The 26,301-nt window shown below is 43.4% G+C and overlaps 1 protein-coding gene across 2 annotated transcripts in view; it reads left to right on the top strand.

The window, feature by feature from the left end:
- Positions 1–26,301, top strand: part of ANO6 (anoctamin 6) — a 217,143-nt gene that overhangs the window by 55,225 nt on the left and 135,617 nt on the right. For both annotated transcript variants that reach the window (XM_073554250.1, XM_073554251.1), the window contains exons 2-3: positions 48–130; positions 8,589–8,726. In XM_073554250.1, the coding sequence (XP_073410351.1) occupies positions 48–130; positions 8,589–8,726 (221 nt within the window). The remainder of the gene's footprint in view (positions 1–47; positions 131–8,588; positions 8,727–26,301) is intronic.

Here is a 26,301-nt window from a genome sequence, read left to right as displayed (position 1 = left end):
ATATGTATTTTTTTGTTTAACAAACTTTTTTTTTACTTTTATTTTAGTTACTGACGAAATGGAGCAAATGATATTACCAACCTATGGAACCATGCAAGATAATGCACCCAGACTTCATACTGCAGAAATGGTAAATTCATTCATTTGAGAGTAACACAGACTCTGCACAATACACTACTTCTCTAATGATAATGTAATTAAACATTAGTAAGGTGTAGGCTGAGGTATTAGGGATGTCTGACATCTAGAAAGCCTCAAACAGTGGAGCAGTGATCACCGCACACTTGGTTTTAGCGGTAGTCCAGGACCAGGACACCGGTTCTGACTTGCAACAGAGATGCTTTATGAATCCCTACACACTACAGAAATGTAAAGAGTCTATGAGCCCCCTGTGAATCCGTGTGGGTGGGCTTCCTGTTCTGGCCTCCAAAACAATGGACTGTATTATTAATCATTAGTCTATGTCGTGTAACTCCAGAACCTGCCTGTTTATAGGGGTTGTTGACTCATTTTCGATCTTCAGTAGTGCACCTCTCATCTGCGATCTGGCTTCCTGCTTCTGCTCCTGTTGATTGATATCTGGGCCAGTGGCATAGCTGAGCCATCAGTATGCACTGTGCGCTCTTCAATCCTGCTTGCAGCGGTAACTTTACCTCTGCAGCATCAGAGGAGCGCAGGAAACCTAAAGCTGGCTGGATCCAGCGATCTGACTAGCTCCACTAAAGTGGCCAGTAACCTGAAGGCTATGTACCCACGTTAGCATCTTAAAACTGATATAAAACCGGACTTCTTCCCAGAAAACGCGCGTTTTTTTCCGCGTGTCTTCTGGACTCAGGAGACAGCCAATAACGCGGACTGAAGCGGAAAATAATGAGCATGCTGTGTTTTTAGCCGCTAAGCGTTTCCTATGCGGAAAAAAACGCATCAATTGGCACAAAAATGCCAAAATGCATTAAAATTTATGGGATGCTTATTTTAAGCGTTTTTGAAGCGGTTTGACCCCGAAAAATGCTTAAAAAAACGCAACGTGGGCACACAGCCTTACAATGAGCTAACCTTAACAATGAGCTCTAAACTATGGAAATAAAAATCCCTCTATTAAGCACAGAGAGGAACTTCATTAAGAGGTAAATTGCAAGATTGCTTGTTTTTACAAGCACTTTGCAAAATGTCTTAATTTAATGAGATGAGACATCCTCTTTTTGTTATAGCCTACAGTTTCACTTATTTAAGGCTTTTTATACTAGTCTCTGAGGTTGGATTTGCTTCTATGGATATGGCATACATGCTTAAAAGGATTTTTCACTCATAAGGATGGTGTATCTTTTTGATAGGTCATCAATGACAGATTGGGGGTGTGGGATGTCCACTCCGAACCAAAGAACAGCTGTTACCAGCCGGACCACCAGTGGGATGTAGATAGTGTGTAGAGAGGAATAGGCGCTGGGCTGCAATACCCAGGAGCATCTGCTTAATGGTGTGACAGCAGTGGTGTTTCACTCCGTAGACTGTTTCCATCCATCCGCTACCCTGGGAGTAATAGCTGATCAGCTGAGGGGCTATGTGTTGGACCCTCAACAATCTGATTTTGATAACATAGATAGAAGTCATCAGTATCATATTAGTTGATGGTAATACCTCTTTGAGCTTGCATTTTAAACATCTGGTTTCAATCTATCATGAAAACATATGTGATAGCTCAGCAATTTTTCTGTTGCTATTCTGGATTCAGAATATTCCTACATAAGGAAAACAAGAAATCTTGAACACTGAAGGCAGGTTTAAATTGACTCCTGCATTTTTTTTAGCCATCAATATTTTCAGTAAGGCTTGAAGGAACACAAGCATGAAGGTTACGTGGACTTTCATCTGTTTAACATGAAGACGGGATTAGGACTACATTGTGCAACCAGTAATGCTCATTTTTTCTCCTGTTTCTATATTAGTACTGTATGCCGGTGATGAAAGTGTATAGCAATGTTCACATCCACTCATTCATCAAGGAAAGTGTAAAGGCACTGTTTTACCTGCTGATGGAGGGGAAAGGAGACTGATTTTGTTCAGTTGTACTTATTAAAAATTTTAATAAAGTAAAAAGAAAAAAAGGTATTATTATATGTTGGAAACTTACTTTAAAGAGGACCTGTAACAACTTCTGGCTTGTCTTTGTTTAGTAAATGCTTGTATTTGCCACTACCTTATTAGTTATGGAGCATCTCTTCATGAAACTCTGCATCAGTGGCATTTGTTATTCCTTCTTAAATTGTAAAAAAAATACTTGATAACTGAGCATTACCATATTCAATTTTCCCCCTGTACATTCTTATAATGTAGAATCAGTGCTCACAGAGCCAGATCTTGTAGGGCCACACCCCTTTGACTAAGGGGACTGGAAACACCAAGAATCTGTCACCCCTTTTTTCGAATATGAGCTGCCGGCACCGACATCAGGGGCTTATCTACAGCATTCTGTAATGCTGTAGATAAGCCCCCGATGTAACCTGAAAGAAAAAAGAGTTAAGGCCCCGTCACACATAAAGATGCACCAGCGATCCCAACAATGATAAGACCTTGTCAGGATCGCTGGTGCATCACTACATGATCACTGGTGAGCTGACAAACAGGCAGCTTCACCAGCGATCAGCACCAGCTTTTTTTTTTAACTACCCATTGCTTTCGATGGGTAAAAAATGCTGACAGAAGTGACATGCTACATTTTGCAAAAATGCAGATCTTTGACAAAATAGGAGAAAAAAAAAAATTGTATGCATGATATTCTAAAATCTTATATACTTTGCTGGTACTGTGAAACGCAGGTGAAAATTTGCATTAAAAAATGCTGAAAAATGTAACGTATGTACATAGTCTAAGGGCAGAGACACACTAGCGATTAAAAAAAGGTTTGATCTTGATGCAGGAGAGTCAGACCAATGTAATGCAAGTGTCATTTGTTTTTTGTGAGAGTACAATCAGCTTTTTCACACCTATCACCTATCATCTGATTTACATCAGAATGCAGTGCGATTGCTATCAGACTGCAATGCGATTTTAACATCAGCCTTTCCTTAGAGCACTTCTCTGTCATTTACACATCCTTTTAAAATGAAATATTCTTCAAAACACACATTATATATATATATATATATATATATATATATATATATATATATATATATACACATACACACACACAGTGCCTTACGAAAGTATTCGGCCCCCTGGAACTTTTCACCCTTTTCCCACATATCATGCTTCAAACATAAGGATACCAAATGTAAATTTTTGGAGAAGAATCAACAACAAGTGGAACGCAGTTGTGAAGTTGAATGAAATTTATTGGTAATTTAAAATTTTTGTGGAAACTCAAAAACTGAAAAGTGGGGGGTGCAATATTATTCGGCCCCTTTACTTTCAGTGCAGCAAACTCACTCCAGAAGTTCATTGTGGATCTCTGAATGTTCCAATGTTGTCCTAAATGACTAATGATGATAAATATAATCCACCTGTGTGTAATCAAGTGTCCGAATAAATGCACCTGCTCTGTGATAGTCTCAGGGTTCTGTTTGAAGCACAGAGAGCATCATGAAGACCAAGAAACACAACAGGCAGGTCCGTGATACTGTTGTGGAGAAGTTTAAAGCCGGATTTGGATACAAAATGATTTCCAAAACTTTAAACATCCCAAGGAGCACTGTGCAAGCGATCATATTGAAATGGAAGGAGGATCATACCACTGCAAATCTACCAAGACCCGGCCATCCCTCTAAACTTTCATCTCAAATAAGGAGAAGACTGATCAGAGATGCAGCCAAGAGGCCCATGATCACTATGGATGAACTGCAGAGATCTACAGCAGAGGTGGGACAGTCTGTCCATAGGACAACAATCAGTTGTACACTGCACAAATCTGGCCCTTATGGAAGAGTGGCAAGAAGAAAGCCATTTCTCAAAGATATCCATAAAAAGTGTCGTTTAAAGTTTAAAGTTTGCAACAAGTCAGTTGCTGTATACAATCAGTTTCTCTCCCTCCCCACGCGTTTGTGACCTTCTAGAGAATGAGAGAATCTTACAGGATGTTGCTCTCATTGTGCTAAAGTGAAAGTAAAAACTGTGTCCCTGTAATGGTGAAGAAGATCATTTGATTTGCTAATGATATATATTCGAGAAAAGCATTAGAATATCATCTACTGTGTGGGAGGCCACACAAGACATGCTTATACTTCCTTTATTTCTGTCGCTAAATTACCACAACCTCTTTTGCATACAACAGCCATAGAACCTAAACCATGCATAATGTAAACATTAAAGGGCCAATTTATTAAGGTGCTAACACCCGAATTCTGGCATAAAATACCTTAATAAGTTGAAATATTTTTTACAACTTGGAAGTTGAACAAAAATATTGTGACTTTTGGCGTTTTTACTCTAGTCCCAGCCAGCTACGCCAATGTGTGGAGCGGAGCGTGGCTACAGAAGCCACTTAAGGCTATGTGCACACGCTGCAGTTTTTGCTGCGGATCCGCTGCAGTTTTGGCCGCAGCAGAACTGCAGCAGTTCTGCAGACAGTGTACAGTAGCATGTTATCCTATGAGATTTACGTTCTGCTGTGCACATGCTGCGGATTTTTAACTGCGGAAAAGCTGCGGTTTTGAATCCGCAGAAAGAAATGACATGTCACTTCTTTTCTGCGGATTCTGCTGCGGTTTACCATCTCCTCCATTGTAGAGGGGATAAACCGCAGGGCAAAACCGCAGGCCAATCTGAAGGTAAAACCGCAGGTCATTTTACCTGCGGTTTTACCTACGGTTCCACAGGTAAAAATCCGCAGACCAATCCGCAGCGTGTGCACTTAACCTTTGGGTCGTAACTTAAAGGGTTTGTCCAGACTTTTCACATAATCTCAGTACATATCTGGGCTGCAGAATTATGACAATAAGTAATTTACTTTCTGTCACTAGTTTGCACGGTTATCTAGATATTCTGAACAGAACGTCTAAGGGGGGTGTGTTATGGCATTGAAATGAGAACTAGTCGTAACCTCCTACTCTACTCCAAACATGCCCTCTATAGCAACAACCCCACCCTCCATAGCTACAGGCCCTCCCCATCCACATGAAGAAGCCTATCCCTCCTCACACAATTACAAATCCTCCCCCTCGAGCAGCCTCAGTGCAGAGAGCTGCTCCTCCCCCAGACACACACAGTTATCTATATCTATGGAAAGTGAAACCAGTGAGGAGGAGGGAAAATTGTCCTGTATTGCACAGGGGATGGCAGTCACTGATGTAATCTGTTGTGTGACAAAGCCTCTGTTGTGTGAATGAGACAGCTCTGTGTCACTGATGTCTTCACACAGCAGCAGATTTGGTGCAGTGTATGTGTGAAGCTCCACCAAACTCCCAGCATGCTCCAGTGACCAGCAACACACACTGCCCACTCATTGGCTGGCAGTAAACTGCATCAGCACTCATCTTTATCATCATTCCAGCATTGGAAAGAACACAGCAGTGATCCTGTATTTGTGAAAGCAGCACAATACATACATACACCCCCCAACACTTCACACTGTTACAGCTGCTGATTGGACAGACTGCTCCCATCAGTATTTGTGTCATTAGAGACACAGTGCTCACACATACACTGCACCAAATCTGCTGCTGTGTGAAGACATCAGTGACACAGAGATGTCTCATTCACACAGCAGAGGCTTTGTCACACAACAGATTACATCTGTGAATGCCATCCCCTGTGCAGATTAGAATACAGGATGATTTTCCTTCCTCACTAGTTTCACTTTCCATAGAACACTGTTCAGTGTGTGTCTGGGGGAGGAGCAGCTCTCTGCTCTCTGCACTGAGGCTGCTGGAGGGGAAGAATTCGTTACTGTGTGATGAGGGCTTCTTCATGTGGACGGGGAGGGCCTGTAGCTATGGAGGGTGGGGTTGTTGCTATAGAGGGCATGTTTGGAGTAGAGTAGGAGGTTACGACTAGTTCTCATTTCAATGCCATAACACCCCCCCCCTTGGACGTTCTGTTAAGAATATCTAGAAAACCGTGCAAACTAGTGACAGAAAGTAAATTACTTATTGTCATAATTCTGCAGCCCAGATATGTACTGAGATTATGTGAAAAGCCCGGACAACCCCTTTAATCCACAAATATTCTCCAGTACTGTGGTTTAACATGTCTGCCGGAGGTGCGCTCCAGTTAAGAGATGTGCCTAATTCATTAATTGGTGTGCGCCTCTTAGTGAGTTGTATCATACTCCAACAAGCCTGTTCATTATGACTGGGGTGCGCAACTCCATTATTAATGAATTCAACCTAATTTAATGCTGTGTCAACAATTATTTTGTGCATCTTGCCAGTATAATTACAAAATTTGATTTTATACTATAGAAGATTCTCAAAGTTCCATTGTGATTAGTTCCTTTAGGGCAACAAAGACTGATGCACAATTATGCAACACAGAATCTTCCAGGGAAAGAAATCCCAAAAATAAAAAGATTTATAAAATAATTTAGGATCATTTTTAACCCATTCTATTAATGCTAATATATTAAAAAATAGTAAATGGCAGGGTGTTAATAAAAAAAAAATTAAACTTACCAACCGGACATCTCCTGCCAGTCTCCTCTCTTCCTATTCTGGCATTGCTACGTCCACTGATCAGCTGAAGACAGTGATGTTAAGTCCGACCCAGAAAAGAGGTCACTCGTCTGGCTTCAGTGCAATATCATTGCTACACCCAAAAGAGATAGTGAAGAGCCCAGCGGGGCACACACAATGGTGCAGAATAGCAGAGAGGGTCTGGATGATGCCTGTCTTGTCTAGTTTTTATTTTTGTCCACCACAAGCATATTTTTGATATTTTATTCATTCTTTCTTTCCAAGAGCAATATTTTTTTTTTAGTCTTCTATTGATATAGATTTCTAATGACAGCCATCTGGAGCACATGAGATATATATATATATATATATATATATATATATATATATATATATATTATACACTATATATAACTGTATATTCTTTGAAACCCATAAGGTTTCTTGTTAACTGAGCTTTGGTAGGGTTTATTATTTTGCCTAACGAGTTGTAGTTTTTATTGATAACATTTTGGGGTACATGCACCATTTTGATCGCTTTTTAGTCAAGTTTTTTTTTTATTTGAGTGGGACAAAAAAAGGAGATTAAGCATTCTTGTTACTTATAATGGGTTGAGTAAAGGGGGACCTGTCAGCTGTTTTGGCCGCTATAAGATATGGCCACTGCCTTTCAGGGTTTATCTACAGCATTCTATAATGCTGTAGATAAGCTCCCGGCCCGACATGCAAGATAAGAAAAATAAGTTTTATTATGTTTATTGTACCCTCCCGGGGGGGGGGGTGCTTTCCGGTGCTGTCCGATCCGATGGGTGTCGCAGGTCCAGGTCCAGCGCCTGCCATCATCTTCGCTTTCTGTTTACACTGTGCATAGACAGAAAGCTGTCAGTCAGTGATAGGGGCAGAGTCATATGAATATGGAAGACTACATGGCAGCAGGTTTATAAGTCCTTAAGTGATAGTCTCCGGCTGATAAAACGGTAATTTTATGAAAGCTACAGCAGGAAGCCCAGTCAGTAAGTCACACATCACTGTAATCAAGGTCTCTGTCTCTATATTATGCTGCCCTCCAATTCCCTTTGAATAACATTGTTTACATTACTTTCTGAGGAAATGGATACAGAGCAAAGGACATGAAGGATGTTTGCTACTTTACAAGCGCTTTACGGTCTGCCACTTTCCCGAACAGCATTACAATTGCAAGACAACATCTATGGCAGCCTTTGCTCTACTCAAAGTGCAGTCGCCCGGCATTGTACAAGCCTAACTCCACTGACGGAAATCGCATGATATGTAATGGTGACATGTGAAGTGTTCTTTCATTGTGGTATTGGCTTGGTGAGTCCCACAGTTAGCTACAAGGACGTTCAAGGTCATTAGAGTGCTTGGCATTTCTGGATTTCCTCTAGAGCGCCGCTATACCGTAAAGTGCTTACATTCTGATGAGCGCCCTAGCTGCTCCTCACTAACAAATTTTAGGGATTTTTGAGCCCAGACCGTCTTTTATTTTAACTTGTGACTTTTCAGAAGTTATTAGTAACTGGTAGTAACTTTTCAACTGTATTATTCTGTGTGATTACTGTTTCACCACGTGGCATTATACTATCAGAGGGAGCAAGAGCTTTGGTCTAATCTAAAACACACGTTGTTACATTATGCAGAAATTCTTAATTGGCAGATACATAATATTACTATCCGAAGGTTTTTACATTTCTTCCAGTAGAATATGAATAATACTAAGCTTATTTTTACTGTGAAAAGGTCAGGAAGTGATCACTCTCCCAAGTTCCTGTTTTTTTCATTAGTGTGACTTTCATAGGGGGTAGCAGCGTCTCCTGTGGAAAATAGTGCGTCCTTCCAGCATAATGTTGAATATTTAGTCACAGAAATAAAGAATATCCTCGTACTTTTATCTTCTGGCTCTATTTGCTGGACTTGACTTGCTAACTGTTTTATATTTGATTTTCTTTTTACGTTTCCCAGGTTGAGTTCAATCAAAACTCAGAATCGTTATTCTTCAATGATGATCAAAGGCGGATTGATTATATTTTAGTTTATGAAGATGAGATGCAAAAGGAGCAGATCAAAAACACAAAGAAGAACCACCTCCTAAAGCAGAAGGTGCGTAAGTGGTCTAGAATTTGGGACAGTCGCCACAATGCGGATATGGCACTCTCCACAAGCCAGCGCATAGTGCCACGTGTAGGTCGTGGCAAGAAAGCATCAATCTCGTGAAGAAAACATCCAGAGCACAATAAATATCTTGATTTTTATTCACTGGCTTTGGTTGTCTTAGATATAATATAGAATTGCATCAAAATGTGCAATTTGGCACTGCAAAACTGTGTTTAAATTTTCGGATGATATATGAGAATTAGCTTTTTGCTCAAAGTCTTGTATTGTTTTAAAAAACAGCTATTCAGTCATTGTGTTGTGTTCAGTTATTATGGTATTCACTGTGTGGTAAAATAGACATTTTATTCATTATTCTGTGGCGAAATACCATTCTGGTTAAGTTGTGTCACGTTTATTGGATCCGTCAACCAGAAAAATGGATATTGTCTGACGTTTCGACCTATGCCGAGGTTGTTAATTAAGGACGTCTCTGGCAGAGAACCAGACAGGTGCCTGCAAGTAGAGTCTCAGTGCTGAGGCACAATCCCTTGGATTAGTCTATGTCTGTGCTGAGGTTCTTTGATGGTAGTTATTGTTGGATCACGGCCACTGCATCAAGCGAAAATACGTTGCTGGCCATACTACTTTATCTTAAGTATGATTATGGCAATACCAAGTTTTGTATTTGTGTTTTGTTTTACTTCTAAAAAGTAAATGACAATTGGTTTGTGTGTTCTTGTGTATCCATTTGTGAGCAGAGCTATCCCAGAGCTTATTTTTTGAGGTGAGCTCTAGTTATCTTTGGCGTTTTGTGGTACTTTGATTTTTTTTTTCATATGTATATTCAGAGGTTTTTTTTGGCATTTTTTAAAAAAAATAAATGATCTAAACCTGCAGTCGTTACATCACATTGTATTGCAGTAAACCCTTGTGACGCCCTGCAAAGGATCTCTACTATAAAGATAGCTGCTTCTAGCTACATTTATTTGCCCTAGAGTAGGAAAGGCTGAAGCTGGGTTTACATATACTGTATATAAATGACCTCTCTAAAAGCAGTGGAATGATTTTGCTTTCTTGTGGACCCAACAGAGAACATGGGGTCTGAAAGTATTACTTTACTCTCGAAATCATATGCATGACCAGGCAACAACTCAACGGCAGGGGTGTCAGACCCCCACCTTAGTCCTGAGCAACCCCTTATCTCTCTAAAAACTGCACCCACCCAAATCTTTGTAGCAGTCCTGATCTCTGAGACCCTTAGGCTGTGTGCCCACATAGCGTTTTTTTTAAGCGTTTTTGATGCGTTTTTCGGGGTCAAACCGCATCAAAAACGCTTAAAAGAAGCATGCCATTCATTTAAATGCGTTTTGGCCTTTTTGTGCCAATGGATGCGTTATTTACCGCTAAGGAAACGCTTAGCGGTAAAAAACGCAGCATGTTTATTAATTTCCGCTTAGGTCCGCGTTTTTGGCTATTTCCTATAGTCCAAAAGACGCGCGGGAAAAAAACGCATCAAAAACGCGTGTTTTTTTGCTCAAAAAATCGCGGCAAAAACGCGCGTTTTCTTGGAAGGAGAACCTGAGCGTTTAAAAAACGCTACGTGGGCACATAGCCTTACGGTGTCCTTATTCAGCTTCTACTCCAAATGAAGGTGGAATTCTCCTATATAGAGTTACGCTGGCTCGGTGCTCCTGAGGCTTGCCAACATGCCTGTGTAATGGAATAAACACACAGCAGACGCCACATCCTACTAGTGGGATGTTTCCTGCAACAGATGTGTTGCTAGGATGTTCCTCTATTTTTTTTTCCTTTTTATTATTGTTGTGTTTTACGTTCCATTCCAAGTGTAACTTTACAGGCCTTGTAGTGAAGGAATATTCTTGTACAGCTTGTTGAAAATGTCAATTCTGAATGTTTTCTTAAAATTTGTTTTCCCTTCTAACATAATAGTGGAACTCACAGCAGCGAGATTCTCATTTGACAGTTTCTAATACTGTATTATACTCATGTATTTTTCAATTTAAATCTGCATGTGTAGAATGCGCGAGGCATACAGTTTATGGGAATTTTCCAGTTTTACAATTCATTGGCGAGGGAAAGAACCAGGAGGTTTTATTTTCACATTCTTTGTCAGCAAGCAGATGTGGAAAACATATTTTATTCGGTCGTCCATGACAGCACCACCTGAGAGAGGGGATCCGCCCTTTAGGAACAGGAAACCTACAGATACAAAAAGGGTGGCACCTCTCCCACGCATCAGTTGGTTTCCTGTTCCTAGAGGACAGGACTCTCTACAGATCGTCCGTCATGGAATCTTCATTGAATACCCAGGCCGGCTGACCGACCCAGGTAGCGAGGGGGTCTCCTACCTCGGTCAGTGCAGGGTCCCTGGAAGCGCCACGGTGGGGCCGGGTAGGTCACCACGGCAGTGGACGAAGCAGGTGGAGCAGGGGTCCGGTGGATGCTGTCTCCAAAGCCAGCACCTGGTATGTATGCCCCGGTGCGCTTCCCCAGGCCCGGTCCTTCCGGTCGGTGCTGTCCCCTGGCCGGGCTCATGGCGGCGGACGCGGGGGGGGCTGGCACTCTGGGCAGGGCTGCGCGGCTCCTTCGCGCGCGCTCCCGCAGGGCTCTGTGAGCGGCGGAAGTGACGCGGCGGAAGGGGCGGAGCGATAGCGCCGATACCGGAAGTCGGGTGCCGGCCGACCTCCGGCGCGCGCCGCGGGTGCATGCCGGTCCGGGGGTCGCGCGGCGACCCGGCGAAGGCAAGGGGGGCCGGAGCATGGGGGAGGGAACGCAAAGCCTGGTGGGTGGTGCTATGGCAGGTTGCCTGCTGACCCGGACAGGAGGCCATATAAGGCAGATGGGGACGCCGCTGGGGTGCTTCTGAAGGCCCCAGCAATGGATACGTCGGAAGCCCCCTTAGTCCAGCAGGACGAGGCGCAGGAGCGCCCGCAGAAACAGGCCAATACGAGTAGCCAGCAGAAGAAACAGAGACGAACTAGCGACCAGAGCCGCGAAAGTTCCTCCAGAAAGGACCCCCCTGCCTCCCTCCGTGATCCGGTACCTGCCTCATCTGCATGGGTAAGAGATATCCGTGAATGTACCCTGATGCAGTGTTCCCTTATGTTCTTTTTCAGGGGAAGAAGGTTACGGGAAAACAGAAACACAGGGAATGTGCCCTCTGTAGTTCCCCCCTACCAGATGGCCACCCTAAAAAGTTATGCCAGCCATGCATACGGCAGACGGTAGGAGTTATTAAGGACAGGGAGTCCAGGGGTAGATTGTCAGGCCCTTATACTCTCCCCCGTTTATGCAGGTAGCGGAAGAGACACCTGACTTCACTTCAAACCTGAGAGACATGATCAGGGCAGAAATGAAAGCTTTACCTCAAAGAGAACCTTCTAGGAGAAGAGAGGCTAGTGGTTCAGGCTCGGAGGCCTCAGTCGCCCCTGGGAAGGGGGACAATTCCTCGGACTCCTCGGCCTCCTCGTCGTCTTTTTCGGATGAAGACTCTAGCCGGTTCTGCTTCCCCTTAGACCAGATGGACAGATTAGTGAAAGCTATACGGTCCACCATGGGGGTAGCGGAAAAAAAACGGGAACTCTCAGCACAGGACATAATGTTCGGGGGGTTGGACCCAAAAAAACGTAAAGCTTTTCCATTGAACGAAAAGGTTCAGAGCCTAATTGATAGAGAATGGAAGAGACCGGAGAAAAGGGGCTCCATGCCACCAGCCTTTAAGCGGAGATACCCCTTTGATAACCCGGTAGTAAACAGATGGGATAAAGCCCCGAAACTAGATGCAGCAGTAGCCAAAGCATCTAAAAAATCCGCCATACCGTTTGACGATATGGCCTCCCTGAAAGATCCGTTAGATAAAAAAGCGGATTCTTTCCTTAAAGGGACATGGGAGATGTCAGCAGGCGCGTTAAGACCAGCGGTAGCTGCCACCTGTACAGCCAGATCTATGATGGTCTGGCTAGATCAGCTAGATTCCGAACTAAGAGATGGAGCTTCAAGATCATCTATTCGGAAAAATTTGCCCATCATTCAGAATGCCGCGGCGTTTTTAGCCGATGCTTCTGCAGACTCTGCAAGAATGGCGGCTAAAGCCGCAGGTCTGTCTAATGCAGCGCGAAGAGCGCTCTGGTTAAAATGCTGGCCAGGAGATATTCAAGCCCGGTCCCGTCTCTGTTCCATTCCCTGCGAGGGGGAGTACCTATTCGGCCCCGTCTTGGACGAATTGTTGGAGAAAGCTGGAGATGACAAAAAGAAATTTCCCAGTCTCCCGAACCCCTCTTACAGACGTCCCTTTGCCAGGAAAGGGTTTTTCCGGAGAAGGCCGTCCAGAGATCAGGGCAGATGGGATGACAAAAAAAGGAAAGGTACAGGATTCATGTTTGGGGGAGGGCGCCAGGAAGGTCCAGCTCGGGATACGAAAAAGTCGCCCCAATGACTAGTTGCCCCAGTAGGAGGGAGACTAGCTGCCTTCTACCCATCCTGGTCTCTGATCTCCAATAGCAGCTGGATATTGGGGATAATAGCCGTGGGACTACGACTAGAGTTTTCTAGGGTTCCCCTTGATCAATTTAAAATCACCCCACTCAGGTCGTCTGCTGCAGAACAAGCTGCCCTGGAAGCCGAGGTTCATAACCTGTGCGCTAAGAAAGTCCTGATAGAGGTTCCAGAGGAAGAATGGGAGAAGGGATTCTACTCCCCTCTGTTCCTGGTCCGCAAACCGGACAGCTCCTTTAGGACAATAATTAACCTTAAGGCCCTCAACAAGTTTTTGGTCATACGTCCCTTTAAAATGGAAACGATTAAGTCTGCAATAAAATTGCTGTTCCAAAACTGCTTCATGGTGGTGGTAGATCTAAAAGACGCATACTACCATATACCCATCCATGCAGGCCATCAGCGGTTCCTCAGAGTGGCGGTTCAGTTGGATGGGTCAATTCGACATTTCCAATATGCGGCCCTCCCTTTTGGAGTGGCAGTCGCTCCCCGAGTGTTTACTAAGGTGATAGCGGAGGTCATGGCCCATCTACGTGAATCGAACATTCTGGTGATCCCCTACCTGGACGATTTTCTTATTGTAGGTAAAACGGCGAACCATTGTTTACAACAGCTACAAAAGGCAATGTCTGCCCTAGAACGGTTAGGATGGTTGCTGAACGTCAAAAAGTCCCGGTTGCAGCCAATGAAAGTCCAACAATTTTTGGGCCTAACCCTGGATTCTGAAAAACAGGAATGCCGTCTGCCTCCGGACAAGCTTGTTCGCCTCCATTATCAGATCCTGAACGCCTCCAATAACCCCACCATGTCCCTCAGAAAAGCCATGTCCCTTCTAGGCTCTCTTTCGGCCTGTATCCCGGCAGTCCAGTGGGCCCAGTTTCATGCAAGGAAACTACAGAGCGAGGTTTTATTACATCAAAAAGTCCTTGGAGGTTACTTGGAGGGTCAGCTAACCTTATCCCGTAACACAAGGGAGTCCCTAGAGTGGTGGTTAGACAAGGATAACTTATCAAAAGGGGTGCCCTGGGAGTATAACGTAACCCGCATAGTCACCACGGATGCTAGTCCTTACGGTTGGGGAGCTCATATGGATGAAATTTTAGTCCAGGACCAATGGCAACATCATCAGTTAGGAATGTCATCTAACCTAAAAGAATTGACAGCAGTAGAACAGGCGGCTAAAAAGCTCCTTGTGTACCTACAGGGCCATCACGTGCGAGTGTTCTCCGACAATCAGGTCACCGTGGCATACATCAATCACCAAGGCGGGACCCGTTCCAGACCCCTGATGTTTGTAGCAGAGCGGTTGTTCCATCTAGCGGAACAATACTTCCTATCTTTAACAGCATTGCATATAAAAGGAAAAGACAACATCACGGCAGACTTTTTAAGCCGCAATCGGCTAAAGCAAGGGGAATGGTCTTTAAACACCTCCATATTCAATCTGATTGTTCAAAAGTGGGGATATCCAGAGGTAGACCTATTCGCCACCAGAGACAACACGCAATTGAAACAATTCTGCTCCCTGAATCCCAGAGAAAATCCTCTGGCGGTAGATGCCTTCCTGATAAACTGGGACTTCAAACTAGCCTACGCCTTCCCTCCCCTATCTCTTCTACCCCTGGTGATGAGGAAAATCAGGAAAGACAGAGCAAGGGTTATAGTCATCGCTCCATTTTGGCCCAGGAGAGCATGGTTCTCATGCCTCAGGACCATGTCGGTGTCCGATCCTTGGGTTCTGCCGGACATCCCGGATCTCCTGTCCCAGGGCCCAGTCTTCCATCCTCAGGTGGCTGGCCTTCATCTGACAGCGTGGAGTTTGAACGGTCATTATTAGAAGAGAAGGGTTTCTCCGCAGACCTAATTAACACCCTACTTAAGAGTAGGAAAATCATTACCACAAAAATTTACGTTAGAATTTGGAAAAAATTCCTTCAAAACTCAGAAGTAATCGCTGGGGATTCAGCACCTATAATGCAGATATTAGAGTTCCTACAAAAAGGTCTAGACATGGGACTCTCTACCAGTACCCTTAAAGTACAAGTGTCAGCCTTGGGGGCTCTGTTTAGCTGTAACATTGCTGGTAATTATTGGATAAGCAGATTCATTAAGGCAGCAGGTAGATCCAGGCCAATAATGAAGGATAGGTTTATGCCGTGGGACTTGAACCTAGTCCTCACTGCTATGACAGAGACTCCATTCGAACCTATCTCGTCGGCTTCCCTAAAAAACCTGTCCCTCAAGGTAGCCTTCCTGGTAGCTCTAACATCAGCTCGCAGAATAAGCGATATTCAGGCCTTATCTAGGTGTCCTCCTTATTTACAGTTTAAAGAGGATAGGGTAATACTTAGACCTGATCCAGCGTACTTGCCAAAGGTAGTTTCTAGTTTCCATAGGACACAGGAGATAGTTCTGCCATCCTTCCTCCCTAATCCAACTAACGAAAAAGAAAGGAAACTACACACCCTGGATCTCAGGAGAGGCCTCATAGAATATCTGTCAGTCACCGATCCCTGGAAGAAAGATAATGCCCTATTTATCTCTCATCAAGGCCCCAGAAAAGGTTGTAGAGCATCAAAAAATACACTAGCCAGATGGATTAGAGAGGCGATTGCAATAGCATACACATCAAAGGGCAGGTCGCCACCCGGAAAGCTGAGGGCGCATTCCACCAGGGCAGTGGCAACCTCATGGGCCGAAAGATCAGAAGTCTCCATCGACCAGATATGTAAGGCGGCTACTTGGTCCTCTCCGAGCACCTTTTATAGTCATTATAGGCTAGACCTGGGTGCTTCCACAGACCTCTCTTTTGGTATAAGGGTGCTGCAGGCTGTAGTCCCTCCCTAAAGCTGATATTACTCTCTGTAAATCTCTCAGGTGGTGCTGTCATGGACGACCGAATAAAGTCTTAGTTACTCACCGGTTAACGGTATTTTTCGGAGTCCATGACAGCACCCGTATATTCCCTCCCTTTAGTTTAATTGAGGTGTGCACGTCTTTTTTCTTGTATATGCTCACTGGTGATAAAAGTTATAATTGTAAAGAATACTGTACATAAATCATGCATTAACCTTGGAAGTCCTCTTGTGCTCTGTAATCCAACTGATGCGTGGGAGAGGTGCCACCCTTTTTGTATCTGTAGGTTTCCTGTTCCTAAAGGGCGGATCCCCTCTCTCAGGTGGTGCTGTCATGGACTCCGAAAAATACCGTTAACCGGTGAGTAACTAAGACTTTTTTAAGGAAGCATTCCCGTCCAATTGATTGCATTTGGCAAGGGTCTGACTGTTAGGCCGGGATCACACTACCATGTGTGATGCGAGAAACTCGAACGAGTCTCTCTCATCAACACCCGGCTCTGCCCCCGGCACTCATTTCCGGAGCTGCAGCTGCATAGAAATACATGCATAGAAATACATGCAGCCACAGCTCCAGTTCTGAGTGTCGACGGCAGCGCCGGGTGTTGATGAGAGAGACTCGTGCGAGTTTCTTGCATCACACACGGTAGTGTGAACCTGGCCTTAGAGCCCTCTAAAGTCCGGAGAATGAAGGATCTAGAGTGCTCACTCAGCACTACAGCACGTTTACTGTGGGGTTTTTTTATCTGCAGCAAAGCAGTTTACCTGGCCACCCTTTGTGCCGGAAAATGCACCTCCATTTAAGTTAATCATCTCTGCACATCTCTGGCCAGAAGCTGCATAGAGGAAAAATTGGTTCCTTCATTCTTAAGATCGCGATGATCCCAGGTGTCAGAACCCCATTATTTATAAAGCAATGGCATATCCTATTGTTATGCCATCATTTTATGTGATGACTGTCTACAGTTGTGGCCAAAAGTATTGACACCCCTGCAATTCTGTCAGATAATACTCAGTTTCTTCCTGAAAATGATTGCAAACACAAATTCTTTGGTATTATTATCTTCATTTAATTTGTCTTAAATAAAAAAATACAAAAAGAATTGTCCTAAAGCCAAACTGGATATAATTCCACACCAAACATAAAAAAGAGGGTGTACAAAAGTATTGGCACTGTTCGAAAAATCATGTGATGCTTCTCTAATTTGTGTAATTAACACCACCTGTAACTTACCTGTGGCACCTAACAGGTGTTGGCAATAGCTAAATCACACTTGCAGCCAGTTGACATGGATTAAAGTTGACTCAACCTCTGTCCTGTGTCCTCGTGTGTACCACATTGAGCATGGAGAAAAGAAAGAAGACCAAAGAACTGTCTGAGGACTTGAGAAACCAAATTGTGAGGAAGCATGAGCAATCTCAAGGCTACAAGTCCATCTCCAAAGACCTGAATGTTCCTGTGTCTACCGTGCACAGAGTCATCAAGAAGTTTAAAGCCCATGGCTCTGTGGCTAACCTCCCTAGATGTGGACGGAAAAGAAAAATTGACAAGAGATTTCAATACAAGATTGTGCGGATGTTGGATAAAGAACCTCGACTAACAGCCAAACAAGTTCAAGCTGCCCTGCAGTCCGAGGGTACAACAGTGTCAACCCGTACTATCCGTCGGCGTCTGAATGAAAAGGGACTGTATGGTAGGAGACTCAGGAAGACCCCACTTCTTACCCCGAGACATAAAAAAGCCAGGCTGGAGTTTGCCAAAACTTACCTGAAAAAGCCTAAAACGTTTTTGAAGAATGTTCTCTGGTCAGATGAGACAAAAGTAGAGCTTTTTGGGCAAAGGCATCAACATATAGTTTACAGGAGAAAAAAGAGGCGTTCAAAGAAAAGAACACGGTCCCTACAGTCAAACATGGCGGAGGTTCCCTGATGTTTTGGGGTTGCTTTGCTGCCTCTGGCACTGGACTGCTTGACCGTGTGCATGGCATTATGAAGTCAGAAGACTACCAACAAATTTTGCAGCATAATGTAGGGCCCAGTGTGAGAAAGCTGGGTCTCCCTCAGAGGTCGTGGGTCTTCCAGCAGGACAATGACCCAAAACAAAACACACTTCAAAAAGCACTAGAAAATGGTTTGAGAGAAAACACTGGAGACGTCTAAGGTGGCCAGCAATGAGTCCAGACCTGAATCCCATAGAACACCTGTGGAGAGATCTAAAAATGGCAGTTTGGAGAAGGCACCCTTCAAATATCAGGGACCTGGAGCAGTTTGCCAAAGAAGAATGGTCTAAAATTCCAGCAGAGCATTGTAAGAAACTCATTGATGGTTACCGGAAGCGGTTGGTCACAGTTATTTTGGCTAAAGGTTGTGCAACCAAGTATTAGGCTGAGGGTGCCAATACTTTTGTCTGTCCCATTTTTGGAGTTTTGTGTGAAATGATCAATGTTTTGCTTTTTGCTTCATTCTCCTTTGTGTTTTTTCATTTAAGACAAATTAAATGAAGATAATAATACCAAAGAATTTGTGTTAGCAATCATTTTCAGGAAGAAACTGAGTATTATCAGACAGAATTGCAGGGGTGTCAATACTTTTGGCCACAACTGTACATAATTTGTTATCTAGGTGATTTAACTGATCAGTCTTCTGACAGGTCTATATTTGGGACTTGTATGGAGCGAGGCCGCACCCTCTAGTCAGACACGCCCACTGGCCGGCCGCAGCTCAATACAAGTGTATAAAGCGAGGCTGCGCCCACTGCCTGGGGGTATGTATAACCCTTACTTACCGGGTCTGAAACCAGCGATTTCCGTGAGCACACAGTGTGTGCACTGGAGGGTATTCATAAGTTTGCAGTCACACAGAGTAACTGCAGACTTATCAGTTTTGCCCGGACGACCCGCTTTAAGTGAGAAAACCAATTGCATATCCAATGTGGAAATAAAAAAACCTTCATCTCATTTTGATCTTTGGTTCTAAGAATTCTTCATTACAGCAGCGCAGCCTGATAACGTGTTATCGCCCACGTTGGTCAAGAGTAGGTTTTAAACTATTTTTCTCATTGCTGTTAGTGAAGAAAAAGATTTGATGGACAATTATTTAGTTACTGTACAATTACTTTATATAAACCAGCACTCCAGCATTTTATTTTCTTAATATAGTGTAGCAGAGTCTGTACGAATGGTATCGATGCTTTTATGTATGGTTTGTGTATATCTGTCCTAGTAGATCTTAGCCATTTATAGTAACTGTCCCACGATTCCTTGCCCTCTCATATGGCTCTTCTAATGCAGAGTGCATTTCCCATGAACTAACTAACTTGGCAGACTGTCTCATCACACTGTGCTAGCTCTGCTCTGAGTCCTACCTAATGCAGCAGTAACGGGTCAGTGACATATAATCCCTTCACTTGACTCACCATAGTGTCAGTGTATTCTTTGTGATGCAGCTACAGATTATGTCCCCTGCCTCCTGATTGTTAAAGGTTTCTCCCTGTCACTTTTTACATGCAGGAGGCGGGGGAGACACAGAGGTTGAAACTTGATCTCACAGAATTCACTGGGCACAGATAGTATAGATGGTCATCATACTGTAACTACCCTGATCTAAAGAGGTCGGCCACTTAGGGTACCGTTACACTTAGCGACACACCAGCGATCCCGACAACGATACGACCTGGTAAGGATCGCTGGTGTGTCGCTAAATGGTCGCTAGTAAGCTGTCAAACAGTCAGATTTACCCAACGACGCAGCAGCGATCCATATAACGACCTCGACGGTCGTTAGGACCTTGTCACACAGCAGCGATTCTGACAACTCCCGCCTGCGTCCATGATTTCCGAGTCGCTAAAGAGGTCGCTCGTCGGTGTCAAACACAGCGATGCACGCATTTCTTCTTGTGTAGAGCAAGACAGGGAGGGGGAGGAGCAGTTGAATAAGCCCCGCCCAGCGGACAGGACAGCGGCAGTTTAGATACATCTGAACCGATATAAAAAAGGTATTTATGCATGAAAGGTGCGGGGTCAGGGGGAAGCAAAAGTACCAAGAGAATCCTTATGTGACACACAATTGAATGATATCATTATATGATATTTCAAAAAAGGGGTGACAGATTCCCTTTAATAAGTGTACTTTATAAAATCTTCAACATCAAAAACTCACCCAAAGCTCATCATGGGAAAGTAGCCTTAAGGCTATGTGCCCACAGTAGCGTTTTTAAACGCTCAGGAAACGGGTCTCCTTCCCAGAAAACGCGCGATTTTTGCCCTTTTTTTGCACAAAAAACGTGCGTTTTTGATGCATTTTTTCCGCGCGTCTTTTGGACTATTGGAAATAGCTAAAAACGCGGACCTAAGCGGAAATTAATGAACATACTGCGTTTTTTACCGTTAAGCGTTTCCTTAGCGGTAAAAAATGCATCCATTGGCACAAAAAGGCCAAAATGCATTAAAATGAATGGGATGCTTCTTTTAAGCGTTTTTGATGCGGTTTGACCCCGAAAAACGCATCAAAAACGCTTAAAAAAAGCTACGTGGGCACACAGCCTAAATGTAAAAAATGTGTGATGTGTGCCATAACCGCACTCACCTGGAGAATGTGTCCAGGTTATTTTTACCAAACATTGAATGCAGAAAAACAAAACACAGACATTTGCGGAATTGATTTTGTTTTTTCAACATTTCATCTTGCTTGTAATTTTTTTCCCCTGGTTTTCATTACATTTTATGGTAAAATGGATGGTGTCATTCAAAACTACAAATCAACATGCAAAAAAAAGCTCTTGTTCGATTATTTCGAGGGAATAAAGTCATCTTAAGATCTCCTCCTCTACTCCCCTCTTATCTCCTCTTCCCACAATCGCATACAAGATTTCTCTCGCGCATCACCCCTACTCTGGAACTCTCTACCACAACATATCAGACTCACACCCACCATCGAAACCTTCAAAAAGAGCCTGAAGACCTACCTCTTCCGACAAGCCTATAACCTGCAGTAACCACCGATCCACCAAACCGCTGCACGACCAGCTCTACCCTCGCCTACTGTATTCTCACCCATCCCTTGTAGATTGTGAGCCTTCGCGGGCAGGGTCCTCTCTCCTCCTGTACCAGTTATGACTTGTATTGTTTAAGATTATTGTACTTGTTTTTATTATGTATACCCCTCCTCACATGTAAAGCGCCATGGAATAAATGGCGCTATAACAATAAATAATAATAATAATCTTAGAAAAGGGGAGGGCAAAATGAAAATTGCCTGTCAAGATAATGGGTTTCTGTTTCTGCAATCTACTCTGTTTAGAAATGTTTTAAAAGTCCTTCCAAATATGTTTAGTGCTTGAAGACTAGTAGCAGTGGTGACCGCTTAAGAACCTCAGGGCAGCCTACAAACATTTTACCTCCAAGATGTAACTTGTCTGTGCACATGCTTACAGCCAAAATCTGCTTTCTCACAAGATAAGAAAATCTCTCATTGAAAGATGTGGTTGCCAACCGTGGATATATTTAGCTTTAATTATAACATTGTTCTTACAGTGTGGTGTACAGCCGAATACATCAGAGAATTTTGTTGCTGTTGCTTCGTGTCTCTGTAGTATAATTATGGCCAAAGGGTTGTGCCTTTACTACCAACTAAAACAAAATGATGCTCTTGCCGCTTGTTACTACCATCTCTAGAGCACAGAAGCTCTTCTTGTTTCCACTGTGGCTTTTAGATATACATAGAATGAGAATAAGGTTCCGCATCTCTTGATATAGTTAGATAGAAACCATCTTAGGAAAAGTATTTACTGATTTATTTATTTATTTATTTATTTTTTTAGCTAAATACCGTATAGAAAATGCAAGGTTTCCCTCAGACCCTCTCTATAAGAAACATCTTGCCCTGACTCATTAAGGCTGGTTTCACATTTGCGTTAAAACAACGCTGCGCCCTGCGTCGTTAAGCCCCGCCCCGAGCCGGCTCCCTGCCCGCCCCATCCGGGATCACCGCCTACTTTCGCATTTGCACGCATGCGATCGGCGCACCCTATCTTTAGCATAGGGTGCGCAGTTCATGCGCTGCCAGTGTGAAAGTAGCGTGCTGCGCACTTTTGACGGTGCGCCGTGCGCGCCGAAATGCAGCATGTTGCATTTCGGCGCGCACGGCGCACCGTCAAAAGTGCGGGGGCGGGGGCTTAACGACGCAGGGCGCAGCGTTGTTTTAACGCAAATGTGAAACCAGCCTAAGACCTGCATTTTTCATGCAGATTCGGTGAGGAGTGGTGCTTTAGTTAGACACTCCTGATTCATGGAGAGACACATGACTCTGAATGAATATACCACGTCGGAAAAGTGGCCTGGGCCTCGCTACTAAACTTATTCCAGTCGGGGACTGGAGTAAGATTTGTGGTGTAAACAACGCTGCCGCTTGTCAAAAATTTGCTGGGTAGTGGTTGCCATGCCACATCCCACCCCAGCTCTGCCTACTTTGTCTGTGTTGGGCTGAAATGGCTTGAGACCATCAAAAGTCACAACATTTTAGCCCCGCCTCAAGATGCGCAAAAAAAGTGCAAATTTTCAAAGCTTCTTACGACACAATTCTGGTGTAAAATCTTCGGTCAATTTGCACCTATTTTGTTTTGTTTCTAGAGCCTTGAAGTTTTTTTAAATAAATTTTTCAACTACACAAATTTTGATGTGCAGGTGGCATAATAGATCACATTTTTAGAGGTAGATGAGATATGTTTTTTTATTTTATAATTCTTGGCAAACAAATCCTTATTGGCAGAGGTAGACAAGGGGAATTTCTTGGAGCGTGGCTGAATAGAGGTGGGTGTGGGGGTATCTTGTCTCCTTCAGGAATGTTATGTTCAATGGATAGATTCTGCAATGTCCGTAATGTTATCTGTTCTTCCTCTACGAGAAATAAATCCATGTAATTTATCATGATCGTACAAAAATATGAAGGTCTTTAATCGCAGTAAAGGTGTCAAATCCAGATGATGGCTAAAAGGATAATCTTTTACTCAATAGAGAATTGAGCAGCGGCTATAAGCATGCCCTTGTTGATCGTGGAGGTCCAACCTCACCAATCAGCAGAACGGGGCATTTTCATTGCCGTCTGTGTGTATATTCAATCTGTACTCTATTCATTCCCTATAGGGCTTGTGAGCACTGCTCTTGACTTTTTTTTTCCGGGAGCCCTATATAGAATGACTATAGAGGCGGTTGGCCTTCTGACTTCCCACTCTATTTTGTAAGGGGAATAAAAATTAGCTATTGTAACAATCGGCTTGGTTCCCAGAGATGGAACACACTCATGTCAGGAATTTATTACTAGTGATGAGCGAGTATACTCGTTGCTCGGGTGTCCTCCGAGTATTTTGGTGTGCTTGGAGATTTAGTTTTTGTCGAAGTAGCTGCATGATTTACGACTGCTAGACAACGAATACATGTGGGAATTCCCTAACAAACAGGCAATCCACACATATTCAAGCTGTCTATCAGCCGCAAATCATGCAGCTGAGATGACAAAAACTAAATCTCTGAGCATGCCAAAATACTTGGAGGACACCCGAGCAACGAGTATACTCGCCCATCACTATTTATTACCTATCTTTTGGCGAGAGTCATTACAATGCTTTTTGATTGCACATATATTACTTTTTTATACTCTTTACATCAAAGTATTGTTACCTTTCAGAACACAGCTGACAAGCAGTGTATTACCAGTGTATTCGAGGGTTTGGCCACAGTCTAATGTGTCTAATGATTGTCAGAGGAGATGCCCATTGGGCATGTCAAATTTCAAACTACTGATCATATTGTTCTACCCAATATAACACAGCCAAACGTATCTGGTAACGGCTCTCATAAAGAACACGGTAGCGCTCGCTGGGCTGAGCGTTCTTGTATATGGGAGAGCCAGCCGAAATGGCTTTCGTCCAAACCATATTTGAAGAGAGTGGATTTGTTTATTTGGTATATTTGAGAGGAAAGATTGGTTGATTTGGTGAACAAATTTCATTATTTCCTATTGATGTTGGCTTCTAAAGGGCCTGTCACACTAAGCGATATCGCTAACAATATCGCTATAATGTCACTGGTTTTTGTGACGTTACAGCGATATTGCTAGCGATATCGCTATGTCTGATACTTACCTCCGACCGCTGCCCCGCTGGTTATCGCTGATCGCGCGAGAACGTCCTGGGCCATTTCTCGTCGTCAGCTTCCTGATGGGGCTTCCTGCTGTGACGACGAGCGACGCATGGACGCGGGCGGGAGGACGTCAGGATCGGCTCGTCTGACAGGTAAGTAGCGACCCCCGACCCCTGCGATGTCGCTGGTGAGAGCTGCCTGTGTGGCAGCTCACTAGCGACCACTTAGCGATGCACCAGCGATCCTGACCGCGTCATATTGCTGGTCGGGATGACTGGTACATCGCTAAGTGTGACAGTACCTTAATAAGTGACAATTGGAATTACGTTTTATTACATTTGTTAAACCCTGATAAGTTGTGAACTCCAGGTAATCAGATGGGCTTGTTTGGTAAATTTTAAATTAATTCTGCAGAGTTGACTAATCAGTGCAGGGTCAATATGTATGAATAATTATTTAGAAGCGGTCACCCACAATATTTATGTTCAGTTCTAAGGTGTGTGCCATCTTACGTCATTTTCCTCTTCAGCCATTTGCAACACAAAGTGCTTTTATGAAAATCTTGTAAAACTCGTTTGCCTACCTTTGTAATGTTACCATGTACACACTGACAAGTCTTCTTGTACATGGTGGATCTATAAACAATTTTGTTCATAGTCATTACTTAGGGAATAGCTAAAATGCAAAGCTGGCTATAGACAATAAAATAATGCTTGGACGAACACTCACTCGGCTCAGTTATTTTTCACAACTTTACTCCCCTCTGCCCACTGGAATAAAAGCCGCCTACCATATTAGCTACCTGTCAACCGAATGACCCTTTGGCCGCCAGCTATCTCTCCTCACTTCACCATGCACAGGAACACTCAACTTGGTTGTGTGTTCCTGGTCTGTCTTGTGGCAGAGGCTTATCTTACAAAAATGATCAGCTGGTGAAATCCTTCTCTCTCCAGACATCATCTCTTCGGGATGAGTCAGGAATTTAGAATTTCTGATTTTTTTTTCCATCACTAAAATAATAATAATAAAAAATGGATATGTTTATTCCCACAATCATACTGATGAGCAGCATCATATTGCCAGGTCACTTTTGCTGTATAATCTACGCCATAAAAACAATTCTCAAAAATACAATGTCATCATTGCAGGGGGGTTTTTTTTCACAATTTCACTGGACTTGGAATTTTTTTTCCCATTTTTCCAGTACACTATGTGGTAAAATGAATGTTGTTATTCAAAAGTACAATTTGTCCCACAAACAACAAGCCCCGATATGGCTATGTGGACAAAAATATTACTCAGAAGAGAAAACAAAAATGGAAATTGGCCGTGGGAGAAAGGAGTTAAAGGGAACCTGTCACCTCTTTTTTGGCCTACCAGCTAAAAAATATCAGTTAATTGAGTGTCAGCTATGCATTCCACAACTCTTTCTGAAACCCCCTGACTCCCCATGTATCACCCATAAAAACCTTTTTTATTGCTCCCTTGCTGTATGGTAATGTGTTCGATCTGGTCCGATAGGCGTTGCTTCGGTTCCCTCACTCCACCCTCCTCGGCTTGCTGTACGCATTCCTTTCCGTGAATATCACAGATTGCATAGAGATTTCGCGCGTGCGCTATCAAATGGGATCTCGCGCGTGCACAGTATGTTTTGCCCAACTGCAGGCAAAGTCGAAAGTCAGTAGTGCGCATACAAATTGTTGTATATAAGGGAAAGTAATGCAGAGGCCGCTGACCTCCAAGCAGAGTCTAACACATCTATATGGAAGGTAGTATCAGTTAATATACATAGGAGTATAGGAATTGCCATATATTATTATCATCGTAAATTTGGATACACTTATGCCCCGTATTCTGTGCAATGAGGCAATTTCAGTTATAAGAATAACACTTACATGTAAAGCTTTCCTGCATATACAGGGCGGCTGGGATATCATACATGCAGGGGATCTTTTCATGTACCGTAAGTGTTACTTTTATATCGATATTGCCTTATTTCACAGAATAAAGGGGATAAGTGTATTCCAATTTATGATGTTAATAGATGGCGATTCCTATATGCTTGTATGTATGAACT

The sequence above is a fragment of the Dendrobates tinctorius genome, unplaced genomic scaffold (genome assembly GCF_039654945.1).
Source record: "Dendrobates tinctorius isolate UK_male_01 unplaced genomic scaffold, ASM3965494v1 ptg000209l, whole genome shotgun sequence".
Taxonomy (NCBI): domain Eukaryota; kingdom Metazoa; phylum Chordata; class Amphibia; order Anura; family Dendrobatidae; genus Dendrobates; species Dendrobates tinctorius.
Note: the sequence above shows the minus strand (reverse complement) of the source record. Positions and strands in the feature narration are given on the sequence as shown.